This window comes from Macrobrachium rosenbergii, chromosome 3 (genome assembly GCF_040412425.1).
Source record: "Macrobrachium rosenbergii isolate ZJJX-2024 chromosome 3, ASM4041242v1, whole genome shotgun sequence".
Classification (NCBI taxonomy): Eukaryota; Metazoa; Arthropoda; class Malacostraca; order Decapoda; family Palaemonidae; genus Macrobrachium; species Macrobrachium rosenbergii.
The window spans coordinates 72,967,471-72,994,660 of NC_089743.1; the positions used below are offsets into that span (position 1 = coordinate 72,967,471).

Genomic DNA, 27,190 nt, shown 5'->3' on the forward strand with positions numbered 1-27,190 from the left:
AATTTGTCCTACATGGTAGACTGTCGTCATACATGAAAGGATAGTAACAATACCGTAAATCAAATGTAAAGTATAAAATTTATTGTAAAAAAATGTGATCCGCCTTTGGCATCACCCTGTATAAAATGTATGTACAAAACTATACACATATTAATACAGTAGCACAAAATACAATTTCTCTAGAACTAGGCGCAAGACTACAGTAGCTAGTGAACGGTTGAATAAGAAATATACATTCTGTGAAAAAATAACATGACTGTAAAATGTATTCATAGGTCGGAAATGATTTTCAAATTGAGTGTCACTCAAAAGGAGACCCTTTTACACAAGACCACACTGGCATGCATACATGCAAAATATGTATTTTGATACCTATGAATACATCGAAAGTTCTTAATTGTGGATGCTACTTAAATTTTTAAGACGATGCTATTTTAATCCCTGACTGTCAATGAAAAAATAAATGCAGAAATCAATGAAGGATTTTAGCCTCTTAAAATGGGCAATTTAGATAAGAATGTGGCTTTTAACAATAACAATAACAACAGAAAGAACAAAATTTACGCAAAGGTAGGTTCTAAAGATAACTTGTGGTTTACCTGTACAAAAACTTAATGTTAAGAATCATAGAAAAATATGTAAAATATTTGCTAAAGTGCAGAACACAGTTACAAGCACCATAATCAGTTGCACGAAAACTACTAATTACAAACTTGGTCTAATGAAATGGATACTCAGTTGATCAGATTTTATAAGCAAGTTCATACACCACTGAAATTGCCGATCGCGTGTAGACCAAGAAACAAGGTTACCTAAGCAAAAATCGTAAATCTACCCAAAAAGAAATTTTCTCAGAAGAACTGGTGTTGAAAAGGTAATCAACTTCAATCCATATCGTCGTAGAATCTTTCAATGACTAGACCCGCACTTTTTCGTCTATTTCTACTGTCGTTTCCCCTACGATCTACTCTATAATAGACTTGAGATTTCATGTGGATCATTCACAATTTTTGGGAACAGAATTTAACAACCACCGTATTGTTACAACAACCCCCAGCATATAATGCAAACGGCTAAAAAATTACAACTAAAATACCATTACGTCACTTAACATAAGCTTGTTAAATTCCCAAGTTTGTTCCTCTGGGCAAGAACAAATATCACAATATGAATAAAATAAAGCATTTGCCAAAGCACAACACGCTCAAATGAATTGAGAAAAGAGGTTAGCTATATCTACACCCACGCAGAGTATTGGAAAGAAAAATTGACTAACATTAAACCAAAAACACGTTTTCACTCAGTTGATCCAACTCTTCTTCAATTTAATGCCTCTAACGCTGCTTGTAAACGCCACCCTCTGTAGCAGTTTGGTGTGATGATGCCCTGCTCATCATGATCTTGCAGCCTTGAGTTGTACTCTCCTTTCGTGTTCTTTCTGTTCGGACTCTAGTTGTATTTTAGACCTAATCCGTTATGTGTATAATTTGTCATTAATCAGAAAAACATTTAAACGAAAATGTTTTGATTAATGAGCTTTTAACCAGCAAAAAAATTCTAATGAGACTCTTAAGACATATCCATCCTTTAGCGGAGGCATTGTCATGATGGTTGGCATAAGGTCTGCCATATTGCAAGAGTAATATAACACTCTTAATAAAGAAATAAAAATTAGTTGATGAATTAGACTTTGTACATTGTTTGAGATATTGAAGAATTTGGGGAAGGTGGGTTTTGTATTTTGGTAATGGAAAGAAAACTGCATGCAATGTACAGCTTTAAATGTACGGTATATGAATAATTGTGTAAGAATATAAGAATAGTATAGGGTATAGGATAAACATTATTGCCAGCTTATTTTGATATCCCTCTTGAGACCGACTGTTTATGATTAAAATAGATTGTCATATTTTAGATGGCTATATGACGTTTCATGTGGAGACTGAGGTGATCAGAACGTGAAAAGGCCCTTTCACAAAGCCTACACTGGAACGGTCTGTCACCAGTGTGTTTTCTGTAGTGTCGCGTGAGTTCATCGGAACGTGCGAATTTCCACCCACAGCCTTTCCAAGAACATAGATATGGCTTTTCTCCTGTGTGTGTTCTAAGGTGGGCTTTCAAGTGAGATGATTTGATGTAGGTTTTGGTGCATCCTTCATATGGGCAACTGTGTATCGTAACCTTCCTTTTAGCCCTCCGGCGGCGTGGTTTGGGAGGAGGGGGCTGAGGTTCACTGAGAGGCATTGATAAAGGTGGCATGGGTGTACTGTACTGGTAGCTAGTTACACCCATCTGGCTGCTTGTTAGACCCCATGTAGGAGGAGCTGCAGTAGTATACATGGAGTAAGTCTGTGAGTAATAAGATGAGGTGTAATCTGATACATACGTTGTTGGGGTATACTGAGTGGCATTTGGTGGTACTGGACAGTCCTTACAAGAATAAACAGAACCTTCTGCTGCCCAGTTTACCACGCCACTACTCATGTCGGCCTGAGGCTCATAACGGCTTTCTGGCTTAATTGGAACTGTTGTGTAACTTCCATATTTTGGATCTGTGCACTGAAATTTAGGGTCTAGAGTTGTATACTTGAGATCAGGGACGAGAAAATCTGACTCAGGAATGGTTGTATATTTGACCTCCGTGGCTGTTGTGTATTTTGGATCAGTAGAAACAAATTTTGGATCAACACACTGGTATTTTGGGTCAGGTAGTGGAAATTTTGTGTCAGGGCATTGGTATTTTGGGTCAGAAGTTTGAAACTTTTGATCAAGGCATTGATAAGATTTAAGGTCAAGGTATTGCTGGTAAGCTGAAGGTGTCAGAGGAGCTGGTGGGGCAGAAATGGTAGTGGAGACATCAGGACCGGCAACGGATACAACAACAGAAGTCACAGGTGATGCCAAGGGTTGGCTAGTTTGAACAACCTGGGTTGAAGGATCAGGAATTCTGATATGGGCAGAGGCTTGATCGTTTGGTTGGCCCTGCTGAGTAGGCTGGGGAGGTGTAGGTTGTGGTACAGCAGCAGGAGGAGGAGGTGCAGAAGCAGTGTTAGCCTGTGATTGAGGTTGAGGAGGATGTGCAGTAACCTGAGATGGATCTGGGGAGATGGTTTGCTGGGGCACTTTAACTTTTGTATCAAAAGTAGTAACAAAGACAGCATGTTGTTGTTGTTGTTGCGTAGGCTGGGGCTGTTGCTGCTGCTGTGATGGTGGTGGCGGCTGAGTGTGTGCTTGTGGACCAGGAGGTGCCTGTTGATGCGTGGGAGATTGAAGAGGTGGAGGCGGGGGAGGAGGAGGTTGAGGCGTAGGAGGACTGCTGTGGGGAGCAGGTGCTTGAGAAGTAGGCGTGGGGTCCACTGCATCTGGAGAACATTTTGGCAGCGCTTTAGATTTTGCATCCTCTTGCAATATTCTGGGTGGTGGAGACCCTATAGGCTGATGAGGCGGAATGGTAGTAAAGGTATGAGGATAATGATAGGTGGCGTGTGGAGGCGGTGCCACCAGAGGCCCAACTACGGGGCTGTCCTCCGTCATCAACAAAGTCTCGATGTCCTGCCACATCTGCAAAGAAAAAAGAGAGTACTAGTTAGAACGACTTTTATTATATAAAACATTTATTTAATTAACTGATATTCTCTCCAACAGTTAACACGTATATGCATAAAAAATTAAACTAAGTTCAATGCATGTATAAAATAAAAAACATGTATGTTTGAGTGTAGTATATAGAATTTCAATGTAGATGTCCACCAACAATAGAAAAGAACCCAAACATTTTCATTGTTCTTATATGCAAAGTAGCATGGGTTGGTCTGTATGTGTGAAGTACGGGTGCAAATATTTTTACGTCCTGTATTCCATTGATTGAGAATTTTTTCCAGGTGTTTGATTAAATCATGGTTATTAATATTATTATGTATAATACTTCAATATTTTGGCAGTAATACTTGATGTTTGTACAGCAGACGGTCTGACAGGCTGCCTCAGGCTTAAATTGCCGATTGATTGACGTACTGTATAAAATGTTCTATGCCTCTCCTACAGTTACAGTAACTTGGTTTTAACAGCTCTTTAGTGTGTAGTGTTTTCAACGAAAACTTCGTTCCTCATGGTGACATAAGAGATCACGTTTTTTTTACAATGTATTAAAATTTTTTTATGGCCAATTATGCCATACACTTAAATTTTACCAGCGCTTGAGTTTTTCCGAGAAACCAGCCAGATAGTCTATGTATAGCCAAAGATATTAATTACTGACAATAAAGAATAGGGAGAATGATAAGAAATGAGAATTAAATCTGGAACAAATAAAAAGCAACGAGAAAAGTGAAACTGAAAGCAAATGAAAAAGAAAGGGGGATTATAAACACTGGCATGGGTTGAAACACAAGAATATCGCACTTAGAAGCAGAGAGAAATTATGGAAAATTCCTGCTACATATGCCTGCGATGCTTTTTCTTTCCCCGTTAGGTATCTTCCCACGTATTTGCGCCTCTCCCACGACCTTTTGTTTGTTTCTTCTTCCTCTGCGATTCTAAACAACGAGCGGAAGTGCGCCCCGCCCTCATCCGGTCGGCAAGCGCTGATTTTGAGTATTTAATATATGGCCCCCGTCATGCTATGTCGTGTCGCGGTGTGGCAGGGAGAAGGGAGGCTGGAAGTGAATGTTTATGCGCTGGGAGGGAGAGGCATGAAGTCGATAGGAGAAAAGGGTACGGAATAAAGGGATGGGTCGGCTGGCTGTAGACTAGGCTGGCCTTATGCCAACACGGGCTCTCTCCCCAGGAATATCCCGTAAAAAGGAATGGGGATTTCGCTGAGGAAGAGTATGGTGGCTTTTTTTTTTTAATGAAAAGATAAATAGGTAAGGAATACAATGTGTTGATGTGAAGGGGAAGGAGAGGGACAGGGTCTAAGAACAGGGAATTTTAGGGGAAGTAAGTACAGTAATGATATTGTTGGGGGGGAAGTACGTGACAAAGGTACTTGGAAATTTGAATTACCGAGAAGATTTTTAGTTAGGAAATGAGTGCCTGTGAGAATGTAGATATTAAGCAAGTTACTTTTTTCGTAGGAAAAATTGGGAGGGAGTTCTTATGTATTAAATAGCTGCGGCAATGTCCAAAGGGGAAAATTGATAGAAATTTGATTGATTAATTCGTGTCTCAGCAATTAATGTCGCTAAGATATTATAATGAAATAAAAAGGGATTAAAATGAACCAGTACTACATGTTAAAGGGATCTGACAGAAAACAGAAATATTAAAAACTATTCCTAGTTACTTAGGAATTGGAAAAAAAAGTGAATTTGCAAAAAAGAACCACTGGAATGAATTTAGAATAATGATCATGAGTTGTATTTTCTCAATATCAGACAATTCGGCAAGTGAGGCAGAATTTTCTTAAGGCATGATACTATAAGATGCCAGAAGAGATCATCATAAGAGTCAACGCTTCCGCTTTTCTGTGTATGGTAATACATGCATGGCCAATACAGTGTTTAGTAATATATATATATATATATATATATATATATATATATATATATATATATATATATATATATATATATATATATATATGTATATATATATGTGTGCGTGTGTGTATGTGTGTGCATGTTTTAAATCAATATGCAATGATTTAATTATGAGCTGGACAAAATTTTTCATAGAAACTGATGGGGTTCCGTGATTTCTTTTCACATCTTTGGCCCCCGAAGATACGTGAAGTGTCGTTTATGGTTGAAGATTCCTGTTAGCATATATATATATATATATATATATATATATATATATATATATATATATATATATATATATATATATGGTATGTGTGTATATAAATACATCCATATATACTATGGCTGATATATATATGATAAATTATGGAGCAGGGACTGCAGCATATTTTTTACTTTAAATGTTTTTCTCACTATATATATATATATATATATATATATATATATATGTATATATATATATATATAATATATATATATATATATATATATATATATATATATATATATATATATATATATATATATATATATATATGATAGTGTGAGCAAAAAATTGAAAGTAAAAACTGCTGCAGTCCCTGCTCCATAACTGTTTGTACTTCAGCCATGTATGTATGGATGTATTTATGACTATACAGTATATATATATATATATATATATATATATATATATATATATATATATATATATATATATATATATATATATATATATATATAATGTGTGTGTTTGTGTGTCCTGCCTTAGAGTCTATTGAGCGGTTTCATGTAAATATTCACTACCTAATTGTGTCTGCAGGATAATATCAGTTAAATCTTCTAATTGGCCCTATAACATAATAAATCTTTTTGTAATGTTTGTACTTATATAATCGATTTGATTATGCTTTAGGAGAGTATGAAGCGTTATTGATTCAAAAGTCTGGATTTTCATATCTGGTATAATGCCCTATTGTAGATTAAGAAAATTTAGGCATGAGCGCACGAGTAGCATTTTCTCTCTTAATGTCACTTATATCATGATCTAACCGTTTCGGAAACCGCCAAGGATTCCCAACAAAATTACTTCCCCAGTGACCTCTTCCATTATCGAATCACCTCCGGAACGTGTTTGCCCGGCGGGTAAATGAGGAAATCTACCTGGATCGTGACGTGTGTCGCCATCTATCGCTTCGCATTGTCACTCGCGTAATAAAAGAATATCCGCCTGCGTTAAAAAAAAAATGTGATTGGTGTTGTTTTATAGTCTGTGATTCTACATAGACAGTAACAGTAATATTCAGAGAAATAACGTATATGTCAACTATCATTTTAGAATCAAAAGATAATGGTGGCAGAAGCAGCAGTAGAACGCTGTAACAGAACACTGAAATTAGTACGAGAAAGACATCAGACAATAATTGGTGAGAAAGTGGTCGCGTGGCAGTCGGCCGTCGGCATGCGTGGGTGGTCTGTCGTCTTGTCCTCTAGCTGGAAGTAATGGCTCGACTTAAGAAGCCACAGAGGTTAAAGGAAAAAGGAGGTTCTGTCGGTGGGGAGGGGAAGGAAGGTCACGGGGAGTGAATAGAGGGAATGGAGATGGCGAGGAAGGGAGAGCAGAGATTGGGACATGGACTTTAAGCCACTCAGTCGGAGGTTAAAAAAAAGTGGGATTGGTGGCTCCTATGCGATATATGGACATAAATCACAATGATGGCCATGCAGGAACTCCATGGCATGATACCCAGATAGCCCCTAACAAGAGCCGCACTCGCACACACAAAAGGGGGTCCTTAGTATAAGATACAATTCAAGGCAGCATCTTATGAGAAACGTTCAAGACGAAGGAATTCTGCTCACAAACCATATAAGAGTTGTGGCCCATAAAGACACCAACCACCCCAAATTTTTTCTATTTTATTTTTCGTCGCCAAATGTTAAGGTCAGATAAGGTCAATAACGGAGGTGTAATTCATCCGCCAGAGGTAAATTAATCGCCTTAACAAATGAACAGGTTTTTAACTTTTACGCTTGCCAGGATACTTCGTAATTATGAAGGTCTAGAGAAAACATTGGCTTCTTATTGCTTTATTTTTTGTGACAGGACGCCCATTGAAGTAAGTAAATTGTTTCGTACATAAATTAATTATAAGTAAGCTGAATGTAATAGTAAACTTTATTTACACAAAATTGACATTCCCAATTATTTAATGAAATATGAAAAATTTATTGGAATATAATTATGACGATAATGCGAAGTTAACTGAGATATAGTAATTTCGTTTGGGCAAAAGTTCATTACAGTAAAAAGAAAATAATCGTTGCAGCTGAAAGTAAGTTGATGTATCTTAATCTGATATGCAAAGAATTTGGTTGTTAATTTTATTATGTGCCCCTCATTTAATCTTTTCCTCTCCCCATTTTCAAACACCAAGGAATTTCAACTCGATCTCAGTAGTGATCTGGCAACTTCAGTGGTAAGATGGAATGGAGGGAAAATTAATTTTCTAATAAGGTAACAAGTAAAACCAAAACAAGGGAAACATTAATAAAATCAATATTAAAAAGTAACATCGTAAATTACAAAAGCGATTAGTAATAGGGGAGACAATGAAGTTCAAGATAATATTTCAAATTCGTTGTAAACTCAACCCAACAGTATAGAGTTTAATAAAATTACCACAATTATCCATCTTCCTAGATACGATTTGTAAACCCATCAGAAATAAAAATCAGTTTGAAGATAACATGTGATCTTCATTTTGCGAAATACGGTTACCTTCTCTAACAAAAATCATTACATTTTATTTTCAGGGTACCCTCCAAGTAAGGTCGTATAATATCATGGAAATTACCAAATTAATCTATAGTTAAATACTAGACGCGCATACTATAAAATCGTCAGGAACCGCGTAAAATTTGCTATAATTGATGCTTCCGGTATTGTGAAGCTGAGACCTGCCATCAGCATATTATAACGAGTGTTGATGGGCCATAATCCTCTATCCCTGAAAGCCACATATTTTCTGTTCACGTCCTATTTAAAATAAATTCATTATTGTTTGGTTTTATTTTGTAATAAGATGTTTAAATTTTATGGGGAAAAGTCAAACATGATTGTTCATGTTGGGTTTTGCCATTTTATCCTGGCATGTGGATATCAAGAACATTACTCTATCAGGAGCTGTCTCGTCTAGGGAACTCGTCATCGGGCATTCTCAAGAAATTTATATTCAGCACCCGACTACATCGTGTCTTCCTCATGATTCCCAAATAATTAGTTTACGGTTGCAAACATTAGCAGCAGTTAAAGAAATAATATTAGTTGCAAAATCTTCCCTCATTCCTTCGAAGGATAGTAAATAAGAATTGCAAACAGCATTTCAGTTCCAGTAACACTTGAAAACCTTCGAAGAAATAAGGTTCGCAATCACGAGAGCCCTCAGTATCACACCAAGGAAACCAAGCGAAAACTTCCTTTTAAGGCGTTGAACGAGTTAGGTGATTTGGGGAGGGAGATGGAAGGTGGATTTGGGAGGAGGGAGGAGGGAGGGGTGGGACAGGGTCTTGGAGAGTGGGAGGGAGAGAAGAAGAGGCTTATGGAAGGATCAGAGGTGGTGGGTGGGTGGTGGAAGTCAGGAGGGAAGTGGGGAAGATCAGGTGGAGAGAATGTAGAGGAAAGAGGGAGGGAGAAGGAATGTGTTGGAGGGGCAGGGGTGTAGGTGTAGGTGGGGTTAGGGGTAGGGGAGGAAAGAGGTGCTGATGGAAGAACTGAGAACGGTGGGGGAAGAGGGTTGGGGGTGGAGAAGCGGTGGAGAAGGAAGTTGGTTTTGGAATAGCATTCAGAGAGAGAGAGAGAGAGAGAGAGAGAGAGAGAGAGAGAGCGTTGTCGAATCCTTAAAAGGGACTAGATCCTATGAGAGCAATAAGGCATCGTGTTAGGAAGCTTTCTCTCTGATGGCGGATGCGGGAATTCTCGGGGCCTTCTGTTGGACAAGGGCTCAAGTCGTGTTTTATAATGATGGGCTGCTAATTTAAGCAATAAAGGGAGCGCTCGCGAACGCCGCTATGAATACAAATAGACCGGTTACGAGTGTGGACTACCGCTGAAGTGGTTTACTTGTGCGGCGTTAACTACCGATATTTGGTTATATGTTATGTTATCTCTCTTAAGGGACGCCGATGAAAAAGATACAGAGAAAGATAGTGATGCGCAATTCAAAGGACTAAGGGTGTACAGGTGTCTCGTCTCATTTTAGTATCAAAGGTCAGGTTTTAAAAAACTTATTTTATTACCGATGAGGAGTGTAATAACTAATTCTTTGTGAAATAATTGATATTTTGTACTGGAATTTTGCCCTTTTTTTTTTATTTACAAAGTATTGTTGTGAGTTTTACACCGAAAGAGGTAAGCAGTTCCTTCATCAAATTACGTTCACTATTATAATAATTAGAATGATTATTTCTAGACATTAGGGGTATGTTTGAAGGTTGTAAAAGCTCCATGTTATTTTCGAGGGTTTTTTCCTTTTAACTAGTTACTCTAAAAGACACCTGCATCCGAAATGAACACATATATTTATGTATTTTGATACGAAAACTTTTATTCTGGGGTTTTAACATTACTTTCTGCTTTATTGTCAGTTCTTTTATGAAATCCGTGATATGCTCAGCTTCATATCGGTTACGTTGCACTATATTTTTTCTTTCAATAAGACTGGGTAGATCTGATGATGAAACGACCCTGTATCACGTCGATTGTATCAGACTGAATTTCGAGAGCTTTATCCAGGCTTAAATCAGTCCCTGTGAATTGTCACCATTAAATCATTACATCGCTAAACTGACTTCTCCGCTGGTATAGTGTTTAGTGTCGTGGAATGCCACTCAGATGTCGAGGGTTCGCGTCTCCCCAAGTGCGATGAAAAACCACTGGCTGTGTATCATTGGTCAGTTACTGCTGCAGTGTGGTGTCTGCGGTGGGAGGTTGAAACAAAATTCTTTGGAAGCTTGAATTTCAAGTCAATGGCCCCTGTGCTCTTGTTCCATGTGAACAGGTTTCATCTATTGAAATAATAATAATAATAATAATAATAATAATAATAATAATAATAATAAGCGTCCCTGAACCCATTCATTCAGCAGGCGTAACTTCTGCGCAGGTTTCCTTTGTCAGTCATAAAACTGCTGCAGTTTTCCTCTTGTACAAAGCAAAACGAGCCCTTTTCCTTAGATATAATCAAAAGGAATATGTAACTTGAAACTGATATGCGCACCTGTAAGATCTTCCAATATACTCTACTGATTAGTATCGGCTCCTGGTTATGGATCAAAATCAAGGAATCTAATCTCTTTAAAAGACTGACTCTAATCCAGGGTAACATAACTCTCAGGCAAAGGGAGGAAGGGTGGAGGCTCTCAGACGGAAGTTCGTATTGAGGGACATTGCGTGTGACCACGAGAGAGAGAGAGAGAGAGAGAGAGAGAGAGAGAGAGAGAGAGAGAGAGAGTGATGAACCATCTCTACTTATGATTAATTATCCACAACATGCGGAAAAGTAATTATACAAAAACCAATACAAAATGTGCAGGCAGTTTGGTGAATGGAGAAATAAAGAATAACTAGAAATAAATTAGTTTGGAAGAAAACTAAGAAATTAGATAATTGTTACTAATTACGTAATTATGGGGATGACTACCATTAATTAATTTTTTTTTTTTAAATGAGAAAACAGTTTCTCCGAATGGAAATAATTGCTGTAAAATATTTCAGAATCCCGACACAATGCTGCTTTTTATTACCGAACATATCCATCCGGAAGCGCACAGAGTTAATTACCGTCAATTACCCATATGTGACTAAGGAACGAAATGATGACGAAGTGCTCTTTTCGTTTAGGTAGATGTTGGCTTTGATGTATTTTGATATTTCTAAAGCGTGCAGTAATTTTGGTAATATCCGGATTTTATGTAGTGTTCATCTATTGGGAATTGAGGTTGATGTTTTGCATATCCCATGAGACCAGAGTCTTTCAGTGCTTGTCTCGACTGAAACAAGATAAGAGACGTGCTAGAGTTTCTAAGAGTTTTCATGCATGTGGCAGCCGCACGTATAAAGATATATACTCGTATGCATATGATAATACCGATATACCATTTTGTTGGAACCAATAATATGAGTAAGAATGAAGAATTCGCGTTAGTTTACAGATTCCAAATTTACGGAAACCTGCTGTAGATTTTCATACTCTAGTATGAATGTATGTATATCTATCTATCTGTCTATCTATCTATCTATCTATCAATAATATATGGATATGGATATATATATATATATATATTATATCTATATCTATCTATCTATCTATCTATATTATATCTGTATCTATATCTATATCTATATCTATCTACAGTATCTATCTATTTATCTATCTGTCTATGTGTGTATATATATACTCGTATATATATATATATATATATATATATATATATATATATATTAACTTTATTGTTCTGTGCAACTTTATCACATACACAATTGTTCTGTGCATTAGTAGAATTACTAACAGGACCTCATTCAAACTGGATGGTATCTAATGATAATGAGGACTGTTTGTCCAAGAAAGCTTGTAACTTTTTTTGAATAAATACTCCATTAGATACCATCCAGTTTGAATGAGGTCTAATTAGTAATATGTGTATATATATATATATATTTATATATATATATATATATATATATATATATATATATATATATATATATATATATATATATATATATATATATATATATATATATATATATATATATATAGTGCAGAGAGAGAGAGACAGAGAGAGAGAGAGAGAGTGAGAGAGAGAGAGAGAGAGAGAGAGATTACCTAATTGGAATAAAAAAGAGAATGCATATTTAAGAATTGCTATTTGCATATTTAAATATAATTAAATTGTATAAAAAACTCTCAAGGCTTTTTACACTGATCCATCGATCGTAATTATGATATATATATATATATATATATATATATATATATATATATATATATGTATGTATATATTATATATATATATATTATAATGTATATAGACATGTATGTATATATACATAAATATGTGTGTGTGTGTTTGTGTGTGAGAGAGAGAGAGAGAGAGAGAGAGAGAGTAAGAGAGAATAGTTACTTGGAATAAAGAGAATGAATGGCCCATGAATTGCTATTTGCATATTTAAATATACTTAAAAACTGTATTGGAACCCTGCTTTTTACACTGATCAAGCAATCGCAAATTATATTTGATTTATATTTATATATATATATATATATATATATATATATATATATATATATATATATATATGTATGTGTATATATATATATATATGTGTATATATGTACATATACATAATATATATATGCATATATATGCAGTATATGTATAATATATATAATTTTGTGCACTTATGTTTTATTTTTCATAGGATGTTTGTCATAGTATACATATTATGAGTCCATGCTTCCAACCGCGATTTACGACAGATAATTAGCCCACACACAAAAATCTCACACCGGAAGGTAATTATGTTTAAGGTTCCGGAAGTCAGTTAACTTCCGGCAACGATGGGGTTAGTCGCGGTATGGCAAGCACTAGATATGGGCTTGGCGTCTGTGACAGGGAACAGGTATTGGGGATAGAATTGAAGAGGGGTGTATCTGAAGAGGTAGATCACCATCACTCAGCGTTTTACACGCTTTTCTCTCCGTCATGCCCAACTTCACACTTTTCAGGTTCTTTGTTGAAGTTAAAAGGCGGTTACAGAGGGAGATGAAAGAAGGCTTCAACGCTTCTCAACTTACGATCTTCTTTCTTCTGAGAGACTTCTTGAAGGACGTTTCAGTGGCTCTCCAGTGGGGGTCCACATTTCGATCTGAAGGCTTTGTAAAGGAAGCTTCGTTGTTTCTCCCTTTGTTTTTTAATGGGAGTTTGTTAATAGGGCTTGATTACTTTTCCTCTGAGCTATATTATACGGAAAGCATCTACAGTAGGCCTTTGTTATCAGGGTCACTGCTTTATGAGTACTGTTTTTAGTTGGGTTGAATTTCATATAAAGGCATCTATGGATGCCCGCGTTCAGTAACTCCGCCTCGGTTCCTAACCACTGGGGAGACTTTCAACCAAGAAGCTTCAAGAAGATGTCATCGAAGGCCAAGAATTAGTGAGAGGTACTGGTTGCCAAGAGGAGTCTTCTTACTACTGGTCTGATTTGGAGCTTCAGAAATTTTAATGCGGTTTTCAGTCATGGACATTTCATTAGACATGGTTTGAGATCCAGTCTCAAATTGATTATAGGTAGTCTTGGATTTTAATGTAGTTCAGCGTGTAGTAAGCCGCTTTTATATTTAGCCAGGGCACGTTCTAGGTGAATTTAATGAGTCTTGACGGATAGAAGTTCAAGCAATTCTATCAAGAATGAAAGAGAAAGATTTTCTACCTTTCTAATCAAAATATACTCCTAATTAACTATGTCGAATTTTCTAACTCCATAGTGACTTTTCTAAAAAGAACTCTCATAACTGCACCCTTTAACATTTCATCCATGTTGACCAAGTAAATTAAAGTATGTTGGAGGAGTCTAACTTTGATGTGTGAATACCTAATAGTATATGATAAAAAAGGTAACCTTCAATATCATGGTTTGTCATAAAAGATTACTTACTAGCCTTACTAATCGGGTGGAATTAATGTGTTTGCGGGTTTTGGCGATTTCTCTCTGAAGCTAATGTCGAGTTTATGACTGCTTGATATGCCTATATGCATATATGTATATATATATATAATAAGGGAGAGAGAGAGAGAGAGAGAGAGAGGAGAGAGAGAGAGAGAGAGAGAGAGAGAGAGAGAGAGAATCGTCAAAACGAGCGATTTAATGCTGAACATTGCTGGAGCTAATTAATGAGGCATGCGATACAAATCAAGATAAGACGTGATAATTTTCTTTAGTTGATGACTTCAGTGCACGATACATAACCCAATCATGCACAGGTACACTGTACGCAGTGGGTCCAGATTCTAACATTGTTTGGCGCTCGCTGTACTGCCGTGTTTCTGTTGCCAGAAATAGTCGCATTATTCGCAGACTTTCAGCAATCTGCTAAAATGATCGCATGAAATGTTCTGCACTTTTTAGAAATCGGGACAAAGTAGGGTGAAGTGTGCGGTTTATGAATCCGTGCAAGAATGAAAGAAATGAACAGACAAGTAGGTAGGATAGGCTGTAAACTCTCAAAGTTATTCTTTGCAGGCTGCATAAACTTTATAGTAACAAACTGTAAACCGTACATTTGCAAGCATTTTGCCACTGCATAGTTATGTCATTGTAAAAGTATCAGATTTGTACGATAACGTTATGCTGAAAAAAAAATGTGTACTGTATACTTGTGCTTTACGTGTATTTAAGGTGAAAATAATTGTACCTGTGTAAGATAATTCACGGATAAAACAACCCAGACTTATTTGGTATAAGTAGAACACTTCCCCTCAACTTACTACGAAATTCCTACTTTGTCCCGTTGCCTAAAATGCAAGACACTTGTGCTGCCTCCATCAGATTTAGTAGATCTTTAACATCGATACACAGCTATTTTCCTAACCACAGTAATTATGATTTGACCTTTTTTGGGAGGCATGTACTTAGTTATCTTAGAGTTATATTTCAGCTTACGTGCAACTCGTTTCCCAGATTCCCAGAGCGTTAGTGTCTAGTTTCTGTTGGGGTGCCACGTTATCATAATGCTCAGTATCAGAATCAGATGCCTCCTATACACTATCAAGCCGTAGGGAAGGCTGTCTAGCAGTGCTGTGGAGGTTTTGCTTATAAGCTGTGCAAAAGAGGATGCAATACCACATTAAGATGACAAGGAGCCTTTTTTTCCCTCGGAAACTGTTTATGCTTGTATAAATTTTTGTATTGTGGATTTTTTCATCGTTATTTACTGACTTATTTTGTGTCCATTAAGCTTTGGTATGTTTTCTCTTCAACACACGAGCATTCTGTTTTATAGAAGCTTGTTTTTCAAGTTCATGTCCTTTTCTATTTGTTCCTTATGAATTTGTCTGTGTTGAATAATAAAGATGTCAATTACTTTTAAGAGTATGGGCAGTCACCCAGCAATGATGATTATTGAACGTTAAATAATTACTTGCATAACTTCCTCAAGATATAGTTTCAGCTTATTTTCAAAAGAGGTATATTTCTTGGCAACAAAGACACGAGACAGCCGTGGAACACATGCATTCCTTACCAACAACGGCACGAGGCAACTGCAGAAGAGATGTATTCATTGTAAATAAAAAGACGAGACAAACCCCAGTCATCTTATCCAAAAAGTCAACATGCGCGCGTTCTCTTGCAGCACAAAGAAGCAATGCAGAAAGTACCGGCCACAGGATGACGCTGAAGTGGATAGGATGTAGAAGTGAGATGGACAGGATGGGATCGAGATTATGTTTACTTATTCTAATTGTGTGATAAAACAAGTGGTCGCTCGCGTCTCGGGTTACATGTGCACTGACCAATTGCGGAAAATCGCACGAGGCGAGTGTCTGTTCTTTATTGACTGGTATTTTCAGAGTGAATTATCATAAGGCAGAACTAACTGTGTGTATTAGTTTCGAAGAAGAAGTCATTGGTAACGTTTGGGAATTGACTAAATACCAGGGCAGTAACACGTTCGCTAAAACTCTTGTCTTCCGATTAGCTGATATTAGCAACGTTGGGTGGTAGGTCCTAAGCATGGTCAAGCACACAGATAGGCAATCGACGATAAGCCAAAGTCCTCGGCACACATGCCCCAGTAGTAACTGCAGGGTAATGGGCATGGGGCTGTAACGTCATACTGAAGCCCTAGCTAAAAGCGAAATGGTAACACCAAAGGTTCCAACCCCATCTGAGGAAAAGAAATCCAGGCTATTCACCATTAACCCGTTGTGTTTAATCAGTCTTGTGAGTCTCTTATTGGTGGCTATCAATATATATATATATATATATATATATATATATATATATATTATATATATATATATATATATATATATATATATATATATATCTATATATATATATATATGGATTCATTTTTCTGCACATTCTTCTACAAAAGCCAATTAACTGAAAAACCCGTAATAATTGAAACCAGTGTTATTCTGATTTTTATCAAAACGTGCAGCTTCAGTTAATTTCTTTATAATTAGTCTTGCATATGAAATAACTTTTAAAAGCTAAAACAAGAGAATTAAAGCATAACGCCTCATAATACAAGATTCAACACCCTTAAAAGAGCAATAGTGGCTTATAACTTTCTAGATTCGTGGGGTCGATGCAAGACCACTTTTTTTGGAGACGAAAAGGAGAGCAGAACTACTTTCTCGGCATGGAAATACAGCCAATCGTCATGCTTAGATTTGGAAAGTTGGAACTTATGCCTGTTATTATTTTTAGATAAATGCCTCGGGAGCTGTCGGGAATAGGAGAGGTTACATTTCTGTTTCAGGAGGACGGACTTTGCGATGTTACTAGTTAGAAATGGTTTTACCAATTTTAGTGTATTTTTTGAGTCTGAGGATTTTACATGTAATATTTAGCCACAAGATGGTACTTGTGGATCACAAGGATTTTTTTGCGTGACCAAAAATGCCAGGGAGCTGCGTTAACAGGAGGTGGAAGGTCCCAGGAAAACCTTGAAGTGAGGTAATTATTTCTCCCAAACACGAGAAGTTGGCGTTTAGTTGACACTGTCAGAAAAAAAAAATGCATAATGAACGTTTCCCTTTTGTCAACAGATTTCTTCCGAAAATTCTCAGAAAATCTTGGAATAAGATGAAGTCATAACTTAGAGAAAAGATTCTCAAGAAGTAATGCAACCTATGTTAAACTGACAGATTTCAGGGAATGTTTGAAGCCAATAGTAGTTTTTAACCAACACGTTCGATTCTCTGTACAGGCATCTATCCTTAAATTGGTATCTTGTAAAAATTACCTTCCTCTTATACCTGTTAAAATAACATGAAAATTTGAGAGAACTGGGCATAATGCTAGTTGCGTGGTTTGCTCTCGGCTTACTGCTCATTGCTCCATCCACCTACAAATGGGTACCAATGTCTGCTGAGGTTAAGAAAGAGACTGTGGACCTGGTAACCTCATCCCCTAAAGTATATATATATATATATATATATATATAAACTATATATATATATATATATATATATATATATATATATCATATATATATATATATATACACACATATATGTGCTGTATATGTGTATATATGCGTTTGTGTGTATGTATGTATATTATATATATACATGTATGCACGCACACAGACATACATATACACATACACATGCGCACACACATATATATGTATATATATATAATTTGATATTATTTTTTGAAGCTAATACATGAAGTGGAAATTTAGATATAAAGGACGTATTTCAGTAGAAAATTCGATTTATCTGATGAATATTATTATATCCCTCACAGTAGTAATACCAGATGATGTGAATATTATTATATCCCTCTTAGTAGTGATTCCAGGTGAGAGTTATATTACCAGTGCTAAATGCACTTAAACTAAGTTACAAGTCTTGCAAAGATATCCCAATCTTTTAGTACTTGATCTTACTATATTTATTGAACCCCACCAAACAATCGTTGAAGACAAGGAAATCATTTTCCTTTTTTGCCCGGTCTTTTATCTTGAGTATTTGGAGACACACGCAATAGTTGGTATATTTGAATGTTTGGGCATAATTACGTTTATTCACACTATATATATATATATATATATATATATATATATATATATATATATATATATATATATATAAAATGTGTTAATATATATATAAATAGTTAACGTTAGTAAACAGAAGGAGGGTTAGAGAATAAGATATTAGAACACAATGACTTCACTTGTTATCGGCCTAGGCTCGGACATACAGTTCAGCCGATTTTAAAGGTAAGACGGACTGTTGAAAGTCCTGCCGATGACTGTTAAGGTTCCTGCAGTTCTATCTCTTGCATCGACATGTAAGAGAAGCCGCTTGGTCGTAAATGTCCTTTTATGTCTCCTTTTAATTCAATTACACTGACCGAGGTCTCGCTCCCTCGTACGAAAGCCTCAAGCCTCACACGACCAAAGAGTTCCCGGACCCTAGCTGTCTTTTTGGTCTTCTTCCCGAAAGCAGGACATAGGAATCTGACCCTTTCTGGTCCTTCTTGTAACCCTGTTTTTCCCTGCAGAGAGGTCGTTGGTATGTGTACGTATTCTCGTGTGTGTGTGCACGCTCGTGTGTGTGTGTGTGTGTGTATTTGTTGAAATCGTAATCAAATCAAGAGTGTTTAGCGGGTGATTCATTAACTGCATCTGTTCCTTTTAGGCCGAGATATTTGGTCCAGATAGTTCTCTTTTAGCTTCAATGGCGGTCGGTAGACGCATATATTAGTTGCAAGGTTGTGCAGTTTTAGGGATATCAAGAGCGCTCATCGCAAGGTCTTTATGGCTGGGGCTTCCAAATGTTGCTATAAACACTCGCTGTTTATTGTTTGGCAACGGAGCTGATCTGACAAATGCGTGATCAACACCGACACTATACGGCAACATTACGGCCGATGGTTCTGCTACACGCAGATGTTGCGACTGGAAAAGCGGTCACCTTCGAAACATTGCATTTGAATGCATGCATATATGAATTCTGATATCGTCATTAAAAGACGACTTAATAAGTTTTAGGCTCTTAGGTTCGCACGAGCGCTCGCACACACACACACATATATACATGGATATATGTGTATAATAGATCCCTCCACACACACACACACACACACACACATATATATATATATATATAGAGAGAGAGAGATGTTGGAAGGAAAATAATCTTGTTTAACTATTTTATTACCCGATTTTGATCATAATGTGTTTTGCAAATTAAGTGTTATGATGAAATAAAAATCCAAATAAAGTCTCTAAGCCATTTTTTGACGATTAAGAGAGATAAGGGGAAATCGAGTGTTTGGATATATTTTAAGGTTTATGGACGTATTCATTATGAGGAGCATTTTTTTTTTCATAATCACTGAGAAATGTTTTTATAACCTTAGTATTAAAATGATGTGCTTTCTACAAGATGTCAAAAAAACTTCGGCCCGAAAAAAATACATTTCAGCTAATTGCCACGCTCACGCTGCTACTGGTTTTAGAATTTTTGATCAGTTCAATCAGCAAAACTTACTTTTTTACCATGTTTTTGAATGGTGCTCCAGAAAGACTGTTTGTCGGCTTTTTCTTTGCATGTAATTTATCACCTTTTGAGGCTCTTGTAACTGGAAGGGGGGGGGTGGGGATTACCTCGCCGAAGGCATCCCTTTTGCAGTTATTTGATGGTATATAATATGGCTGAGTACTGATAACTGACTCTCTCTCTCTCTCTCTCTCTCTCTCTCTCTCTCTCTCTCCCCAGCTACAACCCACAACAGCAGACTAAAATTTGGTAGATAATTGACTTCAGAGGCAGGCGAAGCCTTACTGGATTTTAGGAAACACACCCATATCGTTCTTACCTTGCCCGTTCGGGTATCGAATGCAGGTCATTCACATTATCAATGAAACGCAGTACCATTTTCGGTAGCCTAAGAAGCTAGAGAGAGAGAGAGAGAGAGAGAGAGAGAGAGAGAGAGAGAGAGAGAGATGAATGAATGGCTATTTATCCGTCATTCTTCAGAAAAATTGCACTTCACTATTTGAGAGAAAAATGTTGGCGCTAATGGAAGGATTTATGGTATATATATGTATATATCTATATATATATATTTATATATATATATATATATATATATATATATGTATATATATATATATAAAGGCAAATGCCACAAAGGAAAAGTGAAACAAGGGAGTGTCGAAAGGCCTAGCAACAAATCCGTTGTTTCACGTTTCTTTCTTTATGGCATTTCCTATATTTATACATTGATTACGTTCCATATCTTCGTGATTTAGTTATATATATATATATATATATATATATATATATATATATATATATATATATATATATATATATATATATATATATAATATATACAGTATATATATATATTTATTTATTAACTTATTTATTTATTTATATTTATAATTATATTTGTGAGTATGTGTGTGTTTATTAGTGATCAAAAAGTATTTTCCCTTATATATAAATTTTATTTCTTTTAAAAAATTTATGTTTACCTGTTTACTACCAGTCCTTTCGAACATATGAATGAGTTTTTTTTATGACGTGCAAACTATTTGTTTTTCCAATTTTTATTTGGTTATTAAATCACTTATTTTGAAGGATAATTTATGATCGTTTTTATTTTATTAAGTACAAGATCATCAGTCGGTTATATTTCTTAGTTTTTCGGAATTGTTGTCAAGACTGCTGCACTTTAAATTTGTTAATGATTTAAAATATTATTTTTACGTTAACATGCTTAACATGCAGCTTTAACAAGTAGAAAATTAAAAAATCTTGTGGAAACGAAGATGTCGTGCAATTTCACCGCTATAGTAACGCATGTTATGTTATTTTTTATTTGACGAGTCATTAAAGTCGCCGCCGAGGCCGTTGACGTATGCTTCTAAAACTCTCGGTAATTTTTTCATAATTTAATGAAGTCCTTGAAAAGGATTCCTATCGTAAGCTTGGATCTGCGAAATGTGTTTTTTTCCAGAACCCGCTTGAATAAGAGTGACAAATCCCGGTAGCCCCGCTGTGCGGCCTTCACCAACCTGTTTGCAGGCTCCCCTGCTCACTTCTTTCGGTAATTAACACAAGAAAGAAATATACTGCTGATAACTGACGGGATGTGGGCGGATTCAGATAACTCATCTTGCGCTCTACTGATCCACGTGTGAGCATCACTCGCTATTGCGCAAAGGCTCTGATGCTGCTGCTGCTGCTACTTTTCCTCCGGAATCCTTGTCCAGAAATCAAAGAAGAGGAAGGAGCGTTTATAGTGGCTAACGACGTTCCATCGAGTTGCGTCTGTGCTAATAAGGATGCAGCAGAATGGAAAACGTGGTTCTTAATCGTCGAAACTCAAAGAGATTGAGCATTTGATTATGGAGTACACTCGTATACACTTTATTTGTTTATTTTTTTTATGTACACTATCCTGTCTTATCGAGCACAGCAGAAGCACTGCTCACATCCCAGGCCACGGGTACGCTGATAATACCTCGCATCAGCAAAATTTTAAACCCGAGCAAAGTTATCAGCATAATTATTTTAAACTTAGGCGCCATTAACATGCATAGATGCCCATTAAGATGTTACTGGAGTGTTTCGCCGAGTAACTCGTATATGCCTGTTACCTCGGCTGATCTTGACTTCTCTATCTTGGTACTTGATGAATTTAGTGGTTTTAGGGGCAGACCTCAGAGGACTGAGCAAGTCGACGCCATTAATTCTTTGGTCTCCGGTTTAACTCTAAGGTCCCGACGTCTGGCGTTCTTTAGGGTCCTTGTCTGCATTAAGAATCCCGGCAAATAGCTCCTCCCGGCTTCTTGATTATCTGGGATATCCCGACGTATAGAACCCTTTAGGTCCATCTAATGGAGATTACTTGCTTTGATTAACTATGAAACCACAAAATAGTAGCTCCTGTTTTCCGACGGCTAGTGATATTTAAATCAGGTCCAAGTTTACGTTTCACCGATAGCGAATTTCAACCCTATAAAAAATTCTTATCATTTTATGTGAAATACTCCCATCTGCTTCGTGCCAAACGGAGACTCCTTAAGATTAATTATTGCAACCTCTTGGACAAAATCCCAAGATCCAGTTTAAGAAAGAATTTTTGCATTCGAAAGTTTTCCCCTTTAGTGAAGCCTGCGGTTGCATGATCTGAGATCTCATGTTACCTGCCAGCCGGTATTTTAAATCCGGTTCGTTTTCTGTCTGGCATTACATTTGATTTTGTTGTTGAATACAACGGAGGTACCACCCATCTACAATTTAGCATATCTCGACTTCTCCCTAAATTCTTTCGTTTCTGCACTTTTGGGTCCAGAGTGAATCAGGCATCAGATCCAATGACTTGCATTGCCTTGGTAAAGATTCCAATTAGTTCACTGGTTCTGGTAAATAGATCGGATGTTATTTCCTCTGATGAAGGTTTTGGGATGGTCACACTGACAGGGGAAACAAATGGCATTCCAGTGTACTGTGGAATGCAGATCTTAGTTTGCATGCAGAATACGGAATTGTAGAGTAGTGGAAAACCCTGGAGTTTCTCTTGATTTGTCTGAATCATCGACTTATACTGGCTACCTTACGGAAAAAGCGACGGCAATCTGCTACCTGATTTTGGGAACTTTAAAGAAACGGTCTCCAGCTCAATTATTTGGTGATTAGTTTTGTTACCTTTCACTCACGGTTTGAAAAGGTCAGTTGAAGTCTAATTATAAGGTAATGATCCAAGTCGAATTTATCCGGACGTGCGTTTTAAGCCTGATTTTGGAAGGCCATCAAAGTGGCCCCAAATATGGAAATAGAGAATGGTCTGTGGCCCCCAAGGGAACGAATGATCACTAACCTAGTTATTTCAGGTTCTTTCAAAATACAAGTGTTATAAATTTAGTAAAGTGGTTAGCATTTTGAATGACCTGGTATTGTTCGAACTAAAGTTCTTTTTCTTATTAACGAGAGCAAACGGATCAACTCTGTGTTGAAAGGCAACCTCATGTTTTTTTATCGTTTTTGTGAATAGATTTCAGTAACTTTTTTACAGGTAGCTTGCAGAGCACGTGAGCTTCTTGTTTGACAGTGAAATTTATGGCTTGTTGAAATATAACCACTGGAATTATAGACTTATCTTGTGAAGGAGGGGTGGAGTTACGATTGACAAGGTTGAGAAAAAGTAGAAGAGTTTTGGGGGTAGGATTTGTCGTAAAGGCTTGAACTTTGTGATCTTTAAACGTCTCAGGTGTTCTAGATTTTCTATAACGAGCTCACTACGAAAACTTGAATAGCTTGGAAGGACATTTCGTGTTATGCTACTGTAGAGGATGGACGCATTCACAGGACTCACATAGCTTCTAGTAACGCAGAAAAACAGTGCTTTTCAAATACAAATGGAGCACTGGTGCAGTTTATGAGCATCATTAACAAGAACAAATTCCTGTGAATGTGAGGACAGACTCATATTCAGCTGCAAAAGTAACTTCATGTCAATATCAGTATGGACATCAATTTTGAATAGAAGATATCATCCAAATTAATTGGAATCCATACCACTTGGCCAGATAGTTTACTTCATCAAATTTCCAGACCGATGTTCTTGCGTAATAAATGACGCTAGCCAAAGTGAATTACTAAGACAGCTCTTGTTCGGCAAGAAAATAACTGATTTTAATTATCGTGAAGATTGCTTTGTTGAATTTAAAGGTTGCTGAATCCTTTATTTAGGATTTCCAACAGCAGAGATCAGAGAATCATTATGTGGATTTTCCTTGTAGGAACCACAGTCTTTGAATTTTAATATTAAGTAATAATTTGCCCTAGGGTATTGTTTTTGTACAGTATTATAAAGATTTGAATAATAGTAGCGAAAATCATTGAGCAAATTTTAATCTTATATCTTTTTCCTTAGATATCCTTAAAGATTATTATCGATTAAATATGCAACAAAAAATCTTCTGATTGTTGAAAAGGGCACCTTGTTCTTTGTTGAAAGCAATGAGATCATGATAGTGTCAGCAGTTATGACCTATCGTGTTTTACTCCAAAATGACTGTCTTATTTTATTATTTATAAACTTCCAGTGCAGTAACATCTAATCACCTTGTCTTTCACAGCATTTAAGCCTTGTTGCGTCACATGTGGCAGCCGTACTGTGTTCGGCTTTTTATTTTGCTCAGCATCATTGATTCTACAACTGCAACGCCAGATTGATAAAGATGTTGTAAATCTCATTTTTGATTCAACATGGTTCTCTTATTAAGTCTCATAACCGTATGCAGTAATTACTCTTTTGTCCGTGAGATCAGTAAATGTGCACCATTATAATTTCTGAAACTTATGTTGAACAGTATCTGAAAAATTGGCCATTAATAAATAGTGAAAATAAAGAATCATAAATGAATCTCGACAAACGTGTTCATTTATATATTTACTTGCAAAGCTGATGTTCCCTAACGAAAATGGGTCTGACAGTTCACTGAATGTGTAATGTTATCACAGTTGATTAGGTCAATGCATCTTTAAATGATTGCATTATTATCAAGATGGCGTGCACCACATACAAGGATTCCAGAATCTTGGTAGTAATTTTTTCATCAAGTACTACATAAAAGGATGACAAGCCGATATTTTCCCCTTAATACATTAAATATATTGTATGACCCCGCTTCCCATATTAAGAAATTCAAAACAGTGACATTGCTTATGAATGAAATTACACTTCGAACAATTTTCAGCCGTTAAATCACCGCAAAGGCACCCATTTTTGTTAATTTCTTCAAGTTTAATAAACTATAGCAACAGGGAATAATGATTCCTTCATACATACATACATACATACATACATACATACATACATACATACATACATACATACATACATACATACATACATACAATGAAATTATATATAGAATTATACTGTACGTCCGTGTGTATTTTGGTGATGGAATTACTAATATAAGAATATAAATTGTCATTTGTATATTGTCTAAGACAAGTTCAGTAAAACGATGTTGGATGCTCGCTCAGTTATATACTTTATTAATGGTCACCGCTAATATAGACTGTAAAACTGGCCGACAAAGAAAATGGCATTCCTTCAACAACAGCTTAAATCCGAGCAGTGACCTATAGTCTCGGACAGACCACGTTTTTAAGGTCCAACTAAGGGTGCCAGTCTTGGCCACTCGCCTCTCTGGTTCTTGGCGACTTATCGGAGATACCGGACTGTGATTCATGGCTTTATCTGGTCAGGTTCTAGTGACAAAGACTGGTTTGGTGGAAGACCTCTCCGACTGTATTTTTTACGGATGCGGTGTATACTTACGAAAACAAATCCATGTATTCATACACACACACATTATATATATATAATATATATATATATATATATATATATATATATATATATATACATATATATATATATATATATATATATATATATATATATATATATATATATATATATATATATTTATATTTGTGTGCGTGTGTATGGGAGTTCATACATTATTTCATAGGGTATACACCACATCCATATAATATATACTATATATATATATATATATATATATATATATATATATATATATACATATATATACATATATATATATATATATATATATATATGTATATATATATATATATATATATATATATATATATATATATATATATATATGTGTGTGTGTGTGTGTGTGTAGTATATAATGTGTGTGTGTTAGGCGTATCAGCTAAGGCGCACATAATTTATAAAAGTCCTCATAGCCTTAATTTATCTAAATATATGATTTAACTTTTTTTTTTCTCTAAACATGATTTATGTGCGTGTAGGCTTCGTAGCAGAAGTGGTAACTTTCATCTCATGAGCAAGTAGATTTTTGTTCGAATTCTAATCCGGACGAGGAAAGGAATGGAATTGGCGCATTTCCTGACACCCAGGTTGAACAGTACCTGTTTGTTGGTCGACTGTTTTAGCTTGTAGATGAGATGGAATGAGAGAATGAAAAGGATTGATAAGAGACGCGATGATCACTACTCCATCAAAATGAAAATTGGTGGGCCTCGTCTCTTGGTAGGTTTGAACCCACCAGAGCAAAACCATTCATCAGATACTTTGTACATCTCTTTAAAATCATTTTCTCTCTCTCTCTCTCTCTCTCTCTCTCTCTCTCTCTCTCTCTCTCTCTCTCTCTCTCTCTCTCTCTCTCTCTCTCTCTGTCAAATCACAAGTATATCTTATATAATTTTCTAATAAGCTTTAGTTGCAAAATCGACAAACCTGTACGAAAATTTTGTTTTGGCCACATTCGCAAAAAGTTTTTGGCCATGTAATTTGGCTAGTTTCCCAACGTCTCGACCAGTTTCTGTCATTGAATTATGTTTAACTTGACAAATTTCCCCAACAATTTTAGTAATATCTGTGAAGCATATTTACACTTATTTTGTTTAATCGTTGACTCAAGTCCAGAGGATCTTCAAGAAGAAAATGAGAAGTAAATTTTGAACTTCCATAGATTGCTTAAAAACTACATATCCAGTGGAAAAGACTAATTTTATAAAAGATTAGTTCGCAGGATTACTAGTTTTTGTCATAGAATTTGCCTTGGTAACAATATGGAAATGATTAATTTTGATGTATTCTCAAATTATCAGTCCATTAGCCGCTCATAAGTACGAAGTTTGTAGATCGCAAATAATATCATATGAATTACCCAGCATTATTGTGCGTTGTAATTTAGCGTAGGGTTTTAAAGGAATAATCATGGTGGTTGATTAAATCAAGTTTCTATCCATAAGCTAATAAAAAGCGTATGGTAACAGCTGCGGCAATTAGGATGCTTTCTGTTCATGCTAACATTCATAGCCTTCATCTAAATACTGCTGAATTT

General features: G+C 36.1%; 1 protein-coding gene and 1 long non-coding RNA gene across 2 annotated transcripts in view; one reads left to right on the forward strand and one right to left on the reverse strand.

Moving 5' to 3' along the window:
• Nucleotides 1–27,190, forward strand: part of LOC136825776 (uncharacterized) — a 478,081-nt gene that overhangs the window by 99,251 nt on the left and 351,640 nt on the right. The window lies entirely within an intron of this gene.
• The window catches only part of LOC136825739 (uncharacterized), a 36,889-nt gene continuing 9,758 nt past the window's right edge, over nt 60–27,190 (reverse strand). Inside the window, exon 2 of the mRNA XM_067082559.1 lies at nt 60–3,561. Within this exon, the coding sequence (XP_066938660.1) occupies nt 1,912–3,561 (1,650 nt within the window). The 3' untranslated portion in view covers nt 60–1,911. The remainder of the gene's footprint in view (nt 3,562–27,190) is intronic.